This window comes from Lytechinus variegatus, chromosome 13, assembly GCF_018143015.1.
Source record: "Lytechinus variegatus isolate NC3 chromosome 13, Lvar_3.0, whole genome shotgun sequence".
Classification (NCBI taxonomy): Eukaryota; Metazoa; Echinodermata; class Echinoidea; order Temnopleuroida; family Toxopneustidae; genus Lytechinus; species Lytechinus variegatus.
The window spans coordinates 3,090,306-3,110,347 of NC_054752.1; the positions used below are offsets into that span (position 1 = coordinate 3,090,306).

Genomic DNA, 20,042 nt, shown 5'->3' on the forward strand with positions numbered 1-20,042 from the left:
GAATAATGTCAAATTCATGAACATGATACGAATCTCACTAGATTTGAGCTTTTGACCCAAGAAAGATGCACGTTTTAGGCATATTTTGTAATAGTAAACATGTTAGATTGTCCTGTGGCATATCTCGTAAAAGAAATAAAGCAAGCGTGAAGCGTGAGCTAATAATATCTTGATATATTTAATAATAATAATAATAGCTGGATTTACAAAGCGCTTATTGCCTGAGGATACAAAGCCCTGCTATTATTACCCCGGCTTTAGCTCGAGCTACCATCACCGGCGCTCAGTGCATGCGAGGAATTACTCCTGCCTGGTACCCATTCACCTCACCGAGTGCAGCACAGTGTAGATAAATTTCTTGCTGAAGGAAAACACGCCATGGCTGGGATTCGAACCCACGACCAACACATTATTTACCTGCTAAGTTGATATTTTAACATGTTTATCTCATTGAATGAATTGGGACCTTTCGCAATCATCACGGACGCTAGTATTAGGGTCCCCTAACACAAAAGTTAACGCTTAATCATACACTTGATTTTTAAGATTGATTGTGCATTACAGTCAATAGAATCAAACGTAGAAAATTGCTCTACGATCAATGCTAAGCTTTGTGTAACAGGGGGGTTACAGGCCCTACAAATCTGCTTTTCGTGTGCAAAATCCCTTTCCGCGACACCCGTACCGCATACATGCATGTATATTACGACTGATGGCTGGAGATATTCAAAATGCAGGACCTAAAATAGATTTATGACATGGAGAAGAAAGTGGTTTTTCAAACAAATCGAGAACATATTGAGTGAGGAAAAACTTACTGAATGAAGGCTTAAATATAGATCATTACAGTCCATCAAATCGATATTACATTTAATGTGGTTTATTGGTGGATCACTGGCAATTGATTTCATGGATAAGATCAACCTCTCCAGCCGAACATTTCGCATGCGTTGATATGTACACATCATATGCGATACCTTTGAACTCGTTTCCTTTTGTTTCTTTTGTTTCTTTGTTTCTTTTGTTTACTGCTTGTACACAAACGATATGCCTCTCGCACACGATGTGAGGGGCATTATGTTTTACATTCCCCAGAAATGGGGATTAGATTTAAATTCCGGGGGGACCACTTCCATTGATGAGTAGATACCAGGCACGACCATGGGGTTTCGAAAAGTACCCTAAACATGCTAAACAAGGGAAGCAATTCTTTTCCAGATTATGAAAATGCATCTCTTAACAAGTATTTGGCTTGTGAAACCCTACAAGTATTGAATATATATCTCTTATTTCAGCATTTTAAACATCGTTTTGACACCCTTATAACGTTACATAGGCCTATATACGTAACGTACCTGCCCACTCTGTCCCCTTTTACGGGTGGTCGCTACTGGTATCCACTAATCAATGGAAGTGGGCCCCCCGGGCGGCCTCTCGAGCTCTAGGAGGAGTCAAATGTGGCTTTGGAAAGTCGTCCTCAATCGGATAAATCGCTGTTACCATAGTAGCAACCAGAATTTTGCACACGAAACGCATATTGAATGTTTCCGTCGCAGATGCGAAACGAAAAAAAATCTCATGTCACACAATTTGCATTGCAGGACTGAGTTTTACGACCATGATGACGGGCCCAAAAAGTCCCTTCCAAAGTCAACGACCGTTGTAAATAAGCGTCCGCGTCCTCAAACGAAAGGTCGGGATTAATGCGAGCGCAAAGCCGTAAGCCAAATTATATTGATCTATTGACAATGGTAGCGGAGCATTTTGAAATTGTCTACATAACTCTTGAACATGTCTCATTAAGCAATTAAGACACAGATGGCCATGAATCTTAACATTTTAAAACAATATTTTACCAATATAAAAATACAAGATCTTTCTGCACGACTCAAATTACGCACTGTCAAACTACTTGTTTAATCCGTTATTACTGTCTTCATGCATTAATATCTCGATAAATAGTATTCACAGTTCACAGAGTATTTTGTCATTTGAAAGAATGCAAATATTCATGGTTTTTGCGGGACGGCAAAATGAAAAAAAAATAAAAAAAATAAGTTTATGCTGACCTACAGCTGTTATATTAGAAATCAAATTCACAAAACCGATATATACCGGTATATATAATTATGTATAATATACACATGATATTATCATAACATGTGAGACATTATACATGTACATAAGCTTTCGGAACTATTTTTATTTAAATATGTTGTGAAAGAAATAATCGAGCTATGCCTACCATTGTTCTCTATATTCCTTTCTTAGTATGTGTGTAATTTGAAGGGGGAACTAATAAGTACTGTTATAGAAAATACATAATGACTATCAACATGCAGCTATTTTATTCAATAAAAATCTCGATAATACCTCGATATATTCTGTCATTCAAGAATATGGAACCGATTGAATTTATTTTTCTAATAGCAATCTTAAAATTCAAATTCAAGTCCAGATCCCGCCATTTCCTTCTTGTACAGTTCATCAAATCGTTTATTTTGGTCATCAGTGAAATAATTCTTCCAATCTCCTACCACACCTGATGAATAAATAAAAGGAGCAAAAGAAAAAAAGGTTAAGCTAACACATGCAGAAGATGAGTTATTCTGATTGTTTTCTCGTTCTCTTCTAGAAAGATAATATAACAGTACAAGTACATGTTCAAAAGAATACATACAGTTCAATGACATTTCATGACAAAATAATATTGAAGATATTGAACGGAGGGACATGCCAAGAAAAGCAGAGCTTGTATAAACTTAGTTTCAATGCTAATCTAATTAACATAACATATATACAAGAGACGAAAGGGAAACGAGCTTAAAATAAGTATTCTTGCTATAAATACCAAAATAAAGCGAATAAGCGACAAAAAACATAAAAAATAACAATTTTCAAATAGTAATCATAAACTTATAATATAAGGGGGAAAAGAAGGTAAATGAAAGAGGGAGGGAGATGTGAGAGGAGCAAATATAACCGAAAATGGAAAGAGGAACATGGCAGGTGCACAGGTCATTAGGCATTGAAGTGACATTATTTAGAATATATATTTTTCAAATTTGTTAATAGTTAAAAATAAGATTTAAATATTTTTAGTTACAGTAATATGTTAGCTTGACTTGCTGGTGTGGAGTATTAACAAATATAGAGCTGTGCGTTTTAGCAATACAGTACCCCTAACGCTGTCACCGTTGTACGTCGTCATGTTCCACCCCACCAAAATACCCTCTTGCCGCGCTGGAAGCTCTTACCTTTTCTCATAAATGATTTGTCTTTTGGTTTCTCCATCCCAGCCTGCTCTATACCCTTCATTATCAGAGTATCTGGGTTTGATGAAGGGTTGTTCTTCATTGCTTTGAACGTCGAAGCTTCTGCGATTTTAGCGATGACGTCATCAGAGAGGGACTTCCCCATGAATTCGGCTATCTGTCGTACGGATCCTGTAAGATCCTGAAATTCGTTTGAAATGATATTCTTCTCTGACGTCATGCAGTTATTAGTGAATGCTGCAGTCATATAATAACGTATGACTTTTTTCGGTCTGATTCCCGTATAACATAATGGTTAGCGATTGATCGTTTTCTTGATTTTTACGATTGATTGTACATGGTAGTCAATGAAATCACTGAATCGTTAAAGAAGTGGTCTACAATGATTGCTAATAATAATTATACTTGATTATATAGCGCTTAATACTTGACTTCGTCAGAAGTCTCTAAGCGCTCTACAGTATATGCAGCATAATTACCCTAGCTTTAGCAGTGCAGCTGTTACGCGCGCTGCGTTTCAAGGAATAAATTCCTGCCAGGTACCCATTTGCCTCACCTGGGTTGAGTGCAGCACATTGTGGATCAATTTCTGGGTGAAGGAAATTACGCCATGGTTGGGATTCGAACCCACGACCCTCTGTTTCAGAGTCCGGAGACTAATCCACTGGGCCACAACGCTCCATTGCTAAGCTTTGTTTTACGGGCTCTTAGAGTATTGTGTGAATGATGCACTTATGGATAGCACTCTAAATATTCACTGAATGACATGAATGATGGGTAAACGAAGATCATCTAATAATAATAATTATTACAATAATCACAATAATAATAATAACAATAATCCGCTTTTATAAAGCGCTTAATACATCGAAAGGACCTTTCTTAGCACTTTACAAATATTATCCCGGTCATCGGATTCAATCAGTCATTCCCGCACACAATGTATACACATCCTCCACTCCCTGGTGAGTATTCCAGTCAGTCGCCGGTGAGACACACAGTACTTTACAAGTTACAATGACTTTCACGTCGTAACGGGTACCCATTTAACACCTGGGTCGAGAGTGGCAAAGTGTGGATTAACACCTTGGGTTGTAATAAGGCGAGAGTCAGAACAACTACACCACTGCTCCTCCACCTAGATGTAAATAAAACTCATATCTGACTATTCTTTTGTCCTAACGAGAACACATTCATTTTATAGTAGAAAAAATAGACCTTTAATCTCAAAGCGCCCTCCTTCAGTGGATATTTGAATACGCGCAAGAGCAGCTTATCACTAACCTGCCAACAGATGCAAGTCAATCGCTTCAGCCTCTAAGATGGCAGTGCATTGACGTCAGCGCATAAGGTCTATTAAAGAAAAAACACATTACCAGTGGCGTACCTAGAAAGTGTCGCCAGAATTGGACGATAAGAATAAAAAAATACATATTTTCTGATCCAACTAGAACTATTATCAAATGCCGTGTGTTTTTTAAAAACAGATAAAGCCTATACCTTCTTCATATCTTCGTACTTGAGAAAGAGAACATTAGGATGATTTCTCTTCCTCCACCATGGTAATACGTTTTCAAACCAGGATCCTTGGGGAGCTGTTGGGAGAAATGAGAACCAGTTTGAATAAACTAACTCATTTTTTTTACATCTTTACGCACGACTGGAACATGTTCTTAGGTCATAAATAAATTACATAGGGATATCACATAGCACAAAAAAGGACCACCAATCCTGGGTAATGTCATTCGTAACTTACGAACAACTTTATGAAACACCCACCAGGTGGGACGATTAATGATAATTAAAAAAATGCATTGACACATGACATGATTAAACGATATATTCGCCATACTACACTGTTAGAAAATTTATCCTTAAAATAAAAGAAGTTCCTGCAGCTCGAGAGTCTCGAGAACACCTGTAATCTTAACAGATTGCGTAATCTTACAGGAAATTCGTATTTGGTGTATGGAACCTTACAAATTCTCTGTAATAAAACACTCTTTTCCCCTTTTTAAACATACCTGTTCGGTTAAATTGCAGAAAAAATCCTGTTTTATGAATTTACAGAATGATTCTGTTATTGCTTTTTGCAAAATATTCTTTCATTTTTCTGTAAAATCAGGGTTGTTTTAACAGTGTAACACGCAAGAGAATAATTGTGGAACTTGTGCGCTCTTGATCTTTGGGGTATTTTTGAAGTGTTTTCGGTAAACTCAACAGTGCACCTTGCTGCTGTATTAAATTTGTTAATGTTGATAATAATAATAATAGCTTTTTATATAGCACTCTTCCCATAGCTCAAACCGCTTTAAAGCATATTATTACCCTGGTCATCGGATCCTGGCTTACCTGCATACAATGTATGCCCTTCTTCACTCCCTGGGGAGCATTCTACAAGAGTTCCAAGACTCAATTGCTAGGCATACTACATAGGCTTTCGCATCCTACCAGGTACCATATAATTAGAACCTGAGTAGAAAGTTGCAGTGTGGATTAACGCCTTGCCAAAGGACACTATACAGTGCGTATCAAAAAAAAATTACACTTTGAAAAAGCCATGGGAATTAAAAAAATATACAACGTGTGGGTAATTTTTTCACATATATTCTTGGGTTTGGGTCTCATCTATCCAATGAAAGTAAAAGTTTTGACAGAATGTCACACTTGAGTGAGCACTGTCTATTTTTGTAAAGCTCGCAGAAATCTGTTTGCGCAGAAATGCTCGTTTTCACACTGTGTCAAGGGTATAGGGCGAAATCAAACTTACCCTGCGAAACATTTTTCATACATTTCCCTTGCACTTTTAGTCAATTGAAATAAAACGGATACATTCAAGCAGTTTGTAACAATTTTACCATCCAAATTGAATTTTCAACACTTAGTAAGCACATCTTACTACCCCTTTTGTGCCAGCTGGATCTGAGGACATAACTGAATCTGAACAAAAGTTTATATCAGACATCTCCAGCATTTTTCACTAAGTTTTTATCATATAAAGTGGGTTTTCATTTCATTTTTTATTGAATACTTGTTTCTCCATACTTTTCCCAAGCTTGACAATGATTTACAAAATGAAAATCAAGCCTAAGCCATTTCATGTAATCACAGCTCAGTGTAAACCAAATATCGTCACGATGGCCTCGGTGTGTGGGGGAGTGGGGTGGGGCGCAATGCACTTTTCGAAATGTTTTGGGCAAGGAAGCAAGTTTTAAAAGGTACAAGATATCTTTAAATCAATTTTACTAGTTAAATTCCACGTGTTATTCATGATTAAGGTCTACTTTTATTCGCATAACTATTTCAAAGTTCAGCGCAAATAATTTTTCACTAACTTTTCAAAAGTAAGTGGTGCTCACTCAAGCGGAAATATTTTTCGACAGTTATTTCGTCACTTGCTTAAATTGATCAATACCAATGTTAAAATGTGGAAAAATCTTCAGGATGTTACAAATTTATAATTTTACAGGATTTTTTCTAAGTGTGAACTTTTTTTTGATACGCACTGCAGACCGCGGTGGGATTCGAAAACACGACTCTCTATTTTCAAGGCGAGAGTCAGAACCACTGCACCACGGCTCTCCCAAAATTGATGGGTGTCACATCCCATTTTAGAAATACTTACCCCTATTGGCAAGAAACTCCTCAAAGAAAACATCCCACGATTCATACTTCGGAAGTCCCGGAATATAACGACAGAAGTGGTAATAGGAGACAGCCGTATCCTTCGGGTTTCTGGCAATGTAAATCACCTGAAATTGAAGCATCTCAATCACCTTAGTATAGAGTGACTTAAGAGTGACATCGTGACTTTTTGATTGTCTTTGATGCTTTGTTTCATTTTGTTTTTGTTTTCTGGATTTTGCAGATGAGGATATAACATTTAAAAAACCTAAATCCATGTTAATTTTTCAACCGCCTTATTTATTTCCTCATGTTTTCATTTATTTAACGTCTTGTGATTATGGTAAATAGGCCTGTAGAATGTACTTTTTTCTGTTTGTTTGTGTATTTGTTTTTTAGCTTTGGGGCGGGGGTGGGTTCATGTTTACATATTGAGATACTGGTGATTGTTGGACTTTATATTTATATGTACAGCAGCTCTGGCAACTCTTATTTAAATATTGTGTGAAAAAATAGATGAAGAGAACAATGGTAGGCGTAGCTTAAATCAAGGTTCCCCAGAGCTATATCCTCTTTGGTAAAATTGGTGATGCCGAAAACTGTCTCTGTCGGGAATCGAACCCGGGCCCCCAGCTTTGAGCGCCGGTGCCTTAGCCACTAGACCACAAAGATGGGTTAGTGGCTAGGGCGACCCCGCTATTGCTTTGATAGAGTACACGTAATAGCTTTGATCCAGCTGAGGCATGGCGGCTTGTCATTGTTCAAAACCAACCTTCACCTGAAAAAGGAAATTATAATTGGTATTGTGTCGAAAATCTGTATACATGTATTTGACGGTCAGTCTAATCGGGGTCGCCCTAGCCACTAACCCGTCTCTGTGGTCTAGTGGTTAAGGCACCGGCGTTCAAAGCTGGGGGCCCGCGGGTTCTATTCCCGGAACACACATTTTTTCGGCATCACCAATTTTTCCAAAGGGTAGATAGCTCTGGGGAACCTAGATTTAAGCTACGCCTACCATTGTTCTCTTCATCCATTTCTATCACACTACATATATATATATATATATATATACAGCCAGAAAAGGAGTATACTTCAAAGAAATGGGAAGCTGCGTGAAGTAATTTGTTGTTCGTTGTGAATTGTTCTACCAAAGAAAAAAATCACCACTCGGTCAGCACCTAAAGGCCTACGTGACGACCTCTAATTATTCTCGGTTATCTATGTTGTGTTCCGGTTCCAAAATGTTAGTTCATCGGATACTCTAAGCGTCAAATGAAAGAAAACATACCCCTTGGTGATCAAGCTTTCAAAGTATTCGAGTTTAAAATGGGCAGTACCTTGCGGAGGCCCGCCCTATATTTGTTGTGTATTTAATTTATCTTTACCTTTGCTTTCGGATCATCAGTTCGAATACCCGGGGGTAGGAATGGCGAGTGACAGTGAGATTTGAGCATCCTTGGAGATGGCATCTTCTCGGCCAAATCAACAAATGCTGGTGATGTCTGAAATGTTGCAATAAATGGATATTCATTACAATGACGTTATACTCAATATCGATCTTTAATTCCAAAACGTTCACGGAAATATTTGTTCTACTTACACGTGGCATAACGGTTGTATATTCAATATTAGCCAAGAAATAATAGTTGGATTTATACAGTGCTTTTTGCCAAGGAATACTTAGGTCAATTATAATTTCCCCTACTGTAGCTCGAGCTACCCCTTCATCGGCAACGCTCAGTCTACTCAAGGTTTCAATCTTACCGGATACCCTTAGTGAATACTCCTCACCTGAGTCGATGTTAGCTATTTCTTGCTGAAGGGAAACCTGTCATGGTTGGCGTTTGAATCCACGACATTCCCAACAATTTATAAAATACAAAAAGCGAAATGAGCTTTTTTCTTCAAATTAATTTTGTGACAGTTTGACCATGATAGTTAATCTACATTTAGTTTCCTCTCTAGGTGATATTGTATTGATTCCTGCAGAAGATCACCTTTAACACATTTCTGTACAAAGAAATTATACAAGAAAGCAATGATACAGAGATTGCATCATATTGTAAAAAATTATTATAATTTTTCATGCTTGAAAGGCATGGTTTATATCAAAATTATTTTTGAAAGATAATCATCAGAAACCTAATATAGTAACAATCTAATTCAGACATTTTCATTATACATTTGTCCCTCATAAACATTATTATCCTGCAGAAACTCCCAGTTGTGTGTCGTATATAGCTCATCGCCGCATTAGTCAAATTGAATTTAGCCATGAATATCATATCAGGTTTCCCATCTTAACTTGTTGTACATGACACGCTCCTTTATTTTATCCTGTAATGTATTTAAATTATGAATTTAGTCATCTTTCATCGTTATGAGCTTTGATATAAAATATACTTTATTCATGACGTCATCACATTGCCATCATGGAGGCTGAATGCAAGCATTGCTGTGATTGTGGATTGCAGCTGACAACTATCAATTTACACTTTTTCCTCTATCCTCTGAGGGAGGGCGCTGTGAGATTATATGACGTCAGATCAAAAAAAATATTATTAAAAAAAAAATACATTCGATCTCTACTTACGGCAATGTTAAGAATGTCTTGCAAAAACTCAAGAAATGGGACCTTCGTCATAAGATGGGCGCCTTCTTGCTGACTGGCATCTCCGTCATGTTTAATCAACATACACAGATGCTCTACCCACGTTGTACCTTAACAGTTGGCAAAGAAATTAAAATAAAACTGAACATAGAAAAAAAAATGAAGTCTTATTCTTCATCTTCTGTTGATTACCTCCAGTCCTGGAGAACTGCGGTATCCAGTGGATACGCAGAAAAGGTGATTTGATAAAAAAAGTGTTGATTAGTTATGCAGAGGTCCACGCCAATGATCCTACTCCGGTTAGTTCAATACCTTTTGATTTTATTACAACATATTTGGTTGTTACTTTTGCAATCATTGGTGCTGTGTTTCCGAAGCTTGTGACACTAGACACTTTCCGCACAACAACCCGAATGGACAAACAAAAACTGTCCTGCAACGCAAATTGTGTGACATGAGAAATTTCAACTTTTCGCAACCACAACGCGGACAATAGATCTGCGGTTCGAGTGCAAAATTGTAGATGGTACTATGGTAACAGCGACAGGTCCGATTTGGGACGACTTTTTTACAACCATCAAGAGCCACATGGCCGTGGTCGTTGATCTCGAGAGGGCCTCTGTAGAAGCAACAGTCAAACAGCACGCCTCTAGATAGATTCTTACATTGCTTACACTTCGTCCAGGGAGCCTATGCCCCCCAAAACAGGATTTATAAAAAGATTTTCATCAAAATATAGGGCTTTAATGGATTCAGGTTTTGAAAATAAATATAATATAGTAATCAACAACACCTCGGTATAAGTTGAAATCTTGTCCCCTATTTTGGGGAAGTAAATCATAAAGCCTATGGGCCATAATGGCTTGCCGTTTGTGTAGGAGGAGCCAAAGGAAAAAAAACCCGCTGTTGCCATAGTAGCAGCAAGAATTTTGCACACGAACCGCATATCTAATGTCAGCGTTTTTAAATTTGTTGGTGCGAAAAGTCCGAACCACTTAATAGTACCCCCTTTTTACTCAAATAAAATTTGAAAATACAATTGATATACATGCAAGTGACCTTATATCTTTGCTTATTTTTCTAAAGACAACTTCTTTTTCTAAAGACAAATGAAGTTGTTTAAAAGTTGTGTAGATGTTATCATCTTTAAGCATGATATGGGAGCTTTATCCGGAAAATACTCTGTAAGGAGCTGCTCTGCACGATCCTGTAATTCACATAGTTTACCAGAGCATGCCAAAGCAGGTGAGATGCCTTCTAAGCTACAGCAGAAACATGTGCATGGGTGTCATCCCGGGATGGGGGGAAATATTCCCACAATTTCACTTGGAAAATGGCCTTGGTTATCAACCCCCCCCCCCCCATCCCGCCCCCCATAATTTACGATCGAATATCATAGCATTTATTATGAATCATGTGAGAAGTATGACTATGATATTCAGGATAAGGAACCCCTCTCCGTAACCATATCAACTTTGGTTACAAGCTTTTATCGTTCCAGTCGTAGCGTATTCCGATCTTTAACGGATCTTAGACAGATCGTATGAAGTGGTCTGACGATACTCATTGGCGGTACTAACCTATAAAGAGGGAACACAGCATAGCGTATGGGAACTTTTTTAAAATGAAAAATCGAATGAAGTGAACGAGAAAAAAAATCGACATTTTTAAAACGAAAATGTGATTTTGAGATAGATTTTGACATATTATTCCTAATAAAACATCGTGTTCCCCCTTTACCCTTCGCTATTCTTACTACTTCTTTCTTGATTGTTCAGCACCCCCCCCCCCCCCCTTTCACCAACTCGTTAAAAACAACATACCTGACTTGGGATAGGTTACTATGAAGAGATCATCGGGTCGACACTCAAACACCCTGACACGATCTATCACATCCTTGCGCATGATGTTGGCCATAATGACGCCTTCATACTCGTAGCAATCCTTGACCACGCAATCGGGAACTTTAGTTGAAAATCCTGAACTCATACTGATGCTGCCTGCAAAGCATGTAACGTCATAAGGGGTTATGGAAGCTTAAAGGTGCCGCAACAACCAATATCATATAACAGCAAAATAATCAGGAAACAAGATGTTGGGTCTAGCCATGTCGAGTCCTTCAGGAGAGATGATTAGATGACTGAATCTCAGATCTAGTCGTGTTAACATCCTTTAGAATAGCTGATTAGCCGACGAGATCTCGGACCTCATCATTTCAGCATCCTTTAGAATAGCTGATCAGACAAGATCTTGGTTCTCACTATTTCTATATCCTTTGGATATATAGATGGACTCAGCTTAAACAATAATTGTGGCGATTTTGAGATAGTTTTACAAAGAGTTATTGTTAAGCGTGACGTAGTGCTTAATAAATGAGCGCCGAGGTCGCAAAAACAATTATGTATGTCTTTTCATTTTTGTGTACATCATATAAACGGCGAATTTCTCTTTTTTTTCATGAAAGTATATTAGTACATTATTCTTTATTCTCATGGCATCTGGTTTTGTTTTTTTTCTTTATTTCATCAATATAAACCAAACTGATCTAGACAAATGTACTCTTTCACTCTGGATGGATAGCTCTTTTTTTCAAATAATTTAAAGTTATCACTGGGTATATATTTGGGATAAGTACGAGATATTCTTTACCACGTTTCGCATGGGCGATGTAAATTCAATGGTTTAAACCTAAACCCATTGACATGATTCTAAATAAGACATTGCATGTATGAAGTTCGCTGTTTAACCTCGAACTTTATATCTTATTTGTCCGTCAAGTTCATTGCTTGCATTACTCTGTAGAAATTTAGTGTAAATACAAGCTAATAGTATTGTATTGTATTGTATCGTCTCTTATTTTGGTCTACCCAAAGGTCTCAAAGTCCGTATTCGATATTTGCATTGTGAACATGGTGAATATAATAGTTGAAAAAAATCTAGGTAACTGCAAGTCATCCTTCCCTCAGTAATGTTTGATATTACACAATGCACTGATCTCCTCGTTTATCTTGTCCAAATATCCACACCCACATTCTCACTCACGCTCACACCCCCATCCATTCACACACACACACATACTCAAGTAATCACTCATTCACAGACACACACCACCCAGACACACCCACATCCGCACCTAACGAACCACATGGCACCCACCCCACTTTCATCAACACATCGAACCCTAAACCATCTATTTAAAGAAGCACACACACACACACACACACCCTTACCCTTCCTTACCTAAATACCCTCAATTAAAAGATACTCCATGCTGAAGACTTGAGATTGAGATATAGTCGGAGAAAAATTCTATTATGCATGGATTACGATTCCAAAGATATTTCTCGTACCATTGCCAAGGTAAAGGCTATTTTTGGTAGGAGGAAGTTGTGCCCGTCTTCACAGAATTACTCCGACTATACTCCGACCAACTTCTAGTTTCCAAGAGTATCTTGGTTGGAGGAAGGTTGGAGTAATTCTGTCCAGACGGACACTACTCCGACCTTTTCTTCGATTTGGTTTCCTCTGACCCTTCTCCGACCAAAACAATCTAAGTTGGTCGTAATAAGAGAAATATCTTTGATATTTTAACATCTTTACTCCAATCATCATGATCATCATAGAACTTTACTCCGACTATAATAGTCTAGGAGCCAGGGGGCTTTATTCAGAATTTTTGGTGGGGAAGGTTTGACAAGCTTATCCGGGGTAAAATTGTGCGCTGATTCCAAAAATGTCACTCTTATTGACCGTACTCACGCCATTTTGGTCATTTTGGCCAAATTTTGACCAAAAATGACAATTTTGACCACTCTTTGGAAAATGGTCCCTTAACAGACTGCTTTTGTAGCCACATGCAATTAAAAGGGTCTATCTTAAGTAAAAATGCACACAAATTTCAGATAAAGTGCTTTCATTTGCCAAATCACAATAGCAGTGGTCATTTTGGCCATAATTTGGCCAAAAATGACAATTTTCATGATTTTTTGGCCGAAATGTGTTACAAATATTGATCAGAGCTACGACTGGATGTTTTTAGAAATCCGCATTTATTTTCAAAATGTGCGCTGGATCATAACCATCAACCTCATGTAATTTATTCCGTCAGTTTTGACCTATGGAGTCATTTTGGGTACTTTAGACATAACTGACCATTCGCGCAGTTTGCATTATTAACTGTTCAAATAGGCAGGAAATTGAGGTCTTCAACATGTTTTATCTTCTTCCCTTATAAAATGAGAATGCATTTAAATGTCCTTGTGTAGAATTTTATGCTGATTCCAAATGTATCAGTCTAAATGACCCTATTTAACAGTTTAAGGTCATTTTGGCCACTTATGACCCTTAAAATGACCAATGACATCAGTTCAATTTATCCAAAAATACTTTGAATGTTACCAGAATCGTTACAAAGGCATACTGTGACACATAACATTGGTGTATTAATCCTTGAAATTGAACATCTCAAAAGTATTTTGACCTCATGCAATTTATTCCATCAGTTTTGACCTATGAGGGTCACTTGGCGTACTTTAGCCACAACTGACCATTCACGCAGTTTTGCATATAATAAACTGCACATAGACAAGAATTTGAGGTCTTCAGCGTGTTTTATCTTCTTCCCATATAACATGGAAATGCATTCAAAAGTTCATGTTATGTAAAATGTGATGCTGATTCCAAATATATCAGTCTTAATGACCCTATCTAACAGCTGTAGGTTATTTTGGTCACTTATGGTCCTTAAAATGGCCAATAACATAAGTTCAATTTATCCAGAAATACTTCGAATGTTACCAGAATCTTAACAAGGGTGTGCTGTAATACCCAACACTGGTGAATGAATCCTTAAAATTGAGCATCCCCAAAGTTGACTACCTTGGTCATTTTGGCCACCTTGACCCCCCGGCCAGCCCTGCTCATTGTGTATGTTAATTCAGGTGATATCGAACATGGTGAGGAGAAATTTTTGATAGAATTAATATTAGCATCAATTACTGTTAAATGGGGAAGTTTGAAAGCTTCTTGGTGGAAATCAATGAAACTATTCCACACAGACCATAACTATTGGACCCTGTGGTCATTTTGACCATGTTTCCCTCAATATTGACCAGTGACCATGGACCCTAGGAATCTCCAATTAGTGGAGAGATCAGCTAAGAGAGAGAGAGACCTCGCATGCTTTGATGAGTCAAAAAGGGCTCAAATGCTGGTCAGTATCATTATCAGCATGAGCTACCAATAATCGGTGAAGAGTGCTGATAATTGTGATAAAATCCTTTACATCGTGCATACATAAGGTTGTTTGACCATGGCACTGTGGTCATTTACATGATTTTAGCCACCTTGACCACACAGTAAATGTTTATGGAAACCTCACATATATGGGGCAGCAAATTCAGGAATGAGACATTTTAGCATCATTTACATGTTATTTTAAGACACTTTTCTAGATTAATGATTCCAAATATATTAGTCTTAATGATCATTTATGAGCTAGTGGTCATTTTGGTCGCTTTTGGAGGATTAAAATGTTGTTGTCGCTCTCTATTGTTAATAAGATGTATTATATCAATTATTGATTTTAATATGATATGACTAATAGCACATTATCAAAATTTTGAAACCAATTTAACCAGTTTGACTTTCTATCGCATGTATGACTTTTGTAAATAAACATGACAGGAGCAATGGTGGAAATGCATTCAATCCTTTCGATTGGAAATATTAAAAGCTCACCTTGAGTAAAAAAAATTGTGCCAAATACCTCACCATTTGGTCATTGTATGGTCATTGAGTAGCCATAACATCATTCCCTCCTTTTTTATTTAATTTATGCAGATAACTACATTCTAGAGGAAGGCACTAATCCTGAACTCAAAGGTGCGTCATTACAAAGCTATGGTCAAAGTGGATTTCACGAATAGATTTAACCATGATGCATTTTTATTACCTTTGCCATTTTGTATAATGTTTCACAAACCTCACATTGGCATGATTGGTAAAGTTGAAAGTGGAAAACTTGCCCTAAATTGTTAAAGAGTGACCAAAATTCGGCACAGAGAATAATTTCATATAGAGAATGTATTTTATTACCCAGTACGTCTTCAAAAGAATTAAGGGTAAATTTGCTGCTCACCAATCATGCCAATGTGAGCTTTGTGAATCACTGTACAAGAAAAAACAAAGATTGTAAAAACGAATGATAGTCAAAACTCTTTGTGAACTTAACTGTGACCTATTTTGCTTTGTAATGATTCTCAGTACAATTTGACTTTAAAGAAGGAAAATAATTCTGGCTATTTAGGAACATAGAGTGATCAAAGGGGCCACAGTAGACAGTCACATGATATTTGCACATTTTTTACTCAAGGTGAGCCTTTAATATTTCCCATGAAAAGGGATTGAACGCATTTCATCATGTTCATAGACCTACAATTGCTGCTAAGTCATGTTTATTTCAAAATCCACACATTGGATAAACGGTCAAAGTAGCCAAAATGGTCACATTTTGATTATGTACTATTAGTAATATCATATTGAATTAAATAATTTGTCACTGATTATGATTGATACAACAAATCTTACAAAAATATAGAGCAAGAACATTGGAATACTTTTAATACATGTAATTGTCATTGCTAATTGTAGGGACCAAAATAACCACTAAGTAGTCATTAAGACTGATATATTCTAAATCATTGTATTAATCTGGTGCAGAAAGTTTTTGTAATATGTCCTATCTAACATCATTCTTGAATTTGTTTCCATGAATTACAAAATGGTTAATGTGCCTAAAATCATGAAAATGACCAAAGTGCATGGTCAAACAACCTTATGTGTACTTGATGTAAAGGTTTTTATCACATTCATTAAACTCTTGATTATTGGTGTAGTAGCTCAAGCTGAAAATAATATTAAGCAACATTTGAGCCCTTTTTAAATCAAATAATGTGTGGTCACGAGAAATTATTGAGGAAAGGTGATCAAAATTACCACAAAGTCCAATAGTTCGATCGGCCAATAACACTGATTTATATGGAATCATTGCATTGATTTTCACCCAAAAGCTTTCAAACTTTTCCAATTTAACAATAATTGATGCTAATATTAACACAATCCTGAATTGTCTCCTCACTATGTTCACTATAGGCTAATTTAGTATACACATTGGGCATGGGACAATCTGGCCAAAATGACCAAGGTTGTCAAAAATATTTTTGGGACACTCAATTTAAATGATTAATACACCAGTGTTAGGTGTCACAGCACACCCTTGTAAAGATTGTAACATTCAAAGTATTTTTGGATAAATTGAATTATTGAACAGATGGTATTGGTCATTTGGGGGCCAAAAAGTGGCCAAAATTACCATAATCTGTTAAATGGGGTCATTAAGACTGACATATTGGGAATCAGCATGAAATTCTACACTAGAACGACATATGAATCATTCCCATTTTATAAAGGAGGAAGATAAAGCACACTGAAGACCTCAAATTCCTGCCGATTTGCAGTTATTATGCAAAATTGCACGAATGGTCAGTTACCCAAAATGGTCAAAAGTCAAAACTAATGATATAAATAACATGAGGTCAAAATACTTTTGAAATGTTCATTTTAAAGGATTAATACACCAATGTTAGATGTCACAGCACATCCTGGAAACAATTCTGGTAACATTGAGGTATTTTGGATAAATTGAACTGATGTTATTGGTCATTTTTATGGCCATAAGTGGCCAAAATGACCATTGGGTGTTCAATAGGGTCATTAAGACTGATATATTTAGAATCAGCACAATATTCTATACAAGATGGACATTTAAATGTATTCCCATTTTATAAGGGAAGAAGATAAAACACACTGAAGACCTCAAATTCCTGCCTATGTGCGAATGGTCAGTTATGTCTAAAGTACCAAAAATGACCCTCATAGGTCAAAACTGATGGAATGAGGTCAAAATAATTTTGAGATGTTCAATTTAAAGGATTAACACACCAATGTTAGGTGTCGCAGCACACCTTGTAATGGTTCTGGTAACGTTCGAAGTATTTTGGGGTAAAATGATCTGATGTCATTGGTCATTTTAAGGGCCATAAGTGGCCAAAATAACCATAAGCTATTGAATAGGGTCATTAAGACTGATATATTTGGAATCTGCATAAAATTCTACACAAGATAGATTTTTGAATGCATTTGCATTTTATATTGGGAAGAAGATAAAACACGCTATGAGACCTCAAATTCCTGCCTACATGTACATGTATATGTGCACTTTAGTATGCAAAACTTCGTGAAGGGTCAGTTATGTATAAAGTACCCCAAATGACCCTCATAGGTCAAAACTGATATAATAAACTACATAAGGTCAAAATACTTTGTGAGATGTTCAATTTAAAGGATTAACACACCAATGATAGGTGTCGCAGCACACCTTGTTATGGTTCTGGTAACGTTCGAAGTATTTGGGGGTAAAATGAACTGATGTCATTGGCCATTTTGAGGGCCATAAGTGGTCAAAATTACCACAAGCTATTAAATAGGGTTATTATGACTTATATATTTGGAATCAGCATAAAATTTTACACATGAAGGACATTTAAATGCACTCTCATTTTATAAGGAAGAAGAAAAAACATGCTGAAGACCTCAATTTCCTGCCTATTTGAACAGTTAATAATGCAAACTGCGCGAATGGTCAGTTATGTCTAAAGTACCCAAAATGACTCCATAGGTCAAAACTGACGGAATAAATTACATGAGGTTGATGGTTATGATCCAGCGCACATTTTGAAAATAAATGCGGATTTCTAAAAACATCCAGTCGTAGCTCTGATCAATATTTGTAACACATTTCGGCCAAAAAATCATGAAAATTGTCATTTTTGGCCAAATTATGGCCAAAATGACCACTGCTATTGTGATTTGGCAAATGAAAGCACTTTATCTGAAATTTGTGTGCATTTTTACTTAAGATAGACCCTTTTAATTGCATGTGGCTACAAAAGCAGTCTGTTAAGGGACCATTTTCCAAAGAGTGGTCAAAATGGCCATTTTTGGTCAAAATTTGGCCAAAATGACCAAAATGGCGTGAGTACGGTCAATAAGAGTGACATATTTGGAATCAGCGCACAATTTTACCCCGGATAAGCTTGTCAAACCTTCCCCACCAAAAATTCTGAATAAAGCCCCCTGGCTCCTAGACTATAACAGCCTACGTCTGATCCAGGCTACAATAAAAGAAGTTCCTGCAGCAGAGGCTCGAGAACACCTGTAATCTTACCAGATTGCGTAATCTTACAGGAAATTGGTATTTGGTGTATGGAACCTTACAAATTTCCTTTAATAAAATATCATTTTCCCCTCTTTAAACAGACCTGTTCTGTTAAATTGCATAAAACATTCCTGTTTTATGAATTTACAGAATGATTCTGTTATTGCTTTCTGCAAAATCTTCTTTCTTTTTTTTCTGTAAAATCAGGGTTTTTTAACAGTGTAGACGACGAACAGATGAGAATGCGACAATGGTGTACTGCAAATCAAAAAAAATACTGACCTGACTCCTTTCCTTGATCGTAAGAATTAAAATTAGTCGGCCTGAAGGTGATATACTTCTTGTGTGACGAATATAAAATGTGTATGAACTATCTCGCAAGGGCATACGGTCGAATAATCAAATCGTTTTTCAGGAGCAAAAGCTAGATACTAGAAATTGAAACTTAATAGTCTTCCTCAAGGCTCATTTACTTTTCATTCTATCACAAATTAAAATTGGGTTTGTATAAACATGCAAAAAAGCAATTCATGTCAAAGTTACTTTGGAGGGAAATAATGTGTTTCTTTTACAAAGTATTATGAGGTATATCAAAATATGTTACTTGATTTTCATATAGCTATCTTCATCGAACGGTCCTACTACATTTTTTTTAAGTGTGATTTCTTAATTTACCATGCAGGGTGATAGATCTAAACAGGTCCGTATATGGGGCGATGAACCTAAAATAGGGGACAAGAAGCATTTTTCATCATTAGAATTGACAGAAACTAAAATGTTTTGTTGTGTGCATAGTGAAATCACAAAGGGAAAACGTTCTGTTCAAAGACTAGACCTGTATTCATAATGCGAACGCACATTTCAACATTATTACTTGTAAATCATATTCACTGGTGCTTGTGAATTATTGTGTAAATATTTAAGCAGTACGTGGTACATGATTGAACTGGCTATCATTCTATATCTGTACCCATGGTACTGGCCGCACAGAAACACTGATTTGTTCGCGCTAGCTCAGTTTTAAAGGGATGGTCCGGGCTGAAAATGTTTATATCTAAATAAATATAGCAACATTCACAGAGCAAAATGCTGAAAATTAAATAAAAATTATAATAGCGAAGCTATTGAGTCTTAAGGCTTAGCAATATATTGTAAAAACACACATCATCATGAATATTCATTAGGTGGGATGATGATGTCACATACCCACTTTTCTTTTTCTTATGTTATTACATGAAATAATAATGTTTAACAT

The 20,042-nt window shown here is 36.7% G+C and overlaps 1 protein-coding gene across 2 annotated transcripts; it reads right to left on the reverse strand.

The window, feature by feature from the left end:
- Positions 1–1,704: 1,704 nt before the first annotated feature.
- LOC121426459 (sulfotransferase 1C2-like) lies at positions 1,705–19,215 on the reverse strand. 2 transcript variants are annotated; one of them, XM_041622770.1, is made up of 8 exons: positions 19,070–19,215; positions 11,334–11,510; positions 9,493–9,620; positions 8,285–8,401; positions 6,901–7,027; positions 4,776–4,870; positions 3,258–3,456; positions 1,705–2,542 (listed from the first exon to the last, which is right to left on the reverse strand). In XM_041622770.1, the coding sequence occupies exons 2-8, from the start codon at positions 11,497–11,499 to the stop codon at positions 2,436–2,438; spliced, it is 939 nt and encodes a 312-aa protein (XP_041478704.1). In that variant the 5' UTR covers positions 11,500–11,510; positions 19,070–19,215; the 3' UTR covers positions 1,705–2,435. The 2 variants fall into 2 exon arrangements, with proteins under 2 accessions (XP_041478704.1, XP_041478705.1); XM_041622771.1 differs by lacking the exon at positions 19,070–19,215 and adding an exon at positions 12,751–12,785.
- Positions 19,216–20,042: the final 827 nt, after the last annotated feature.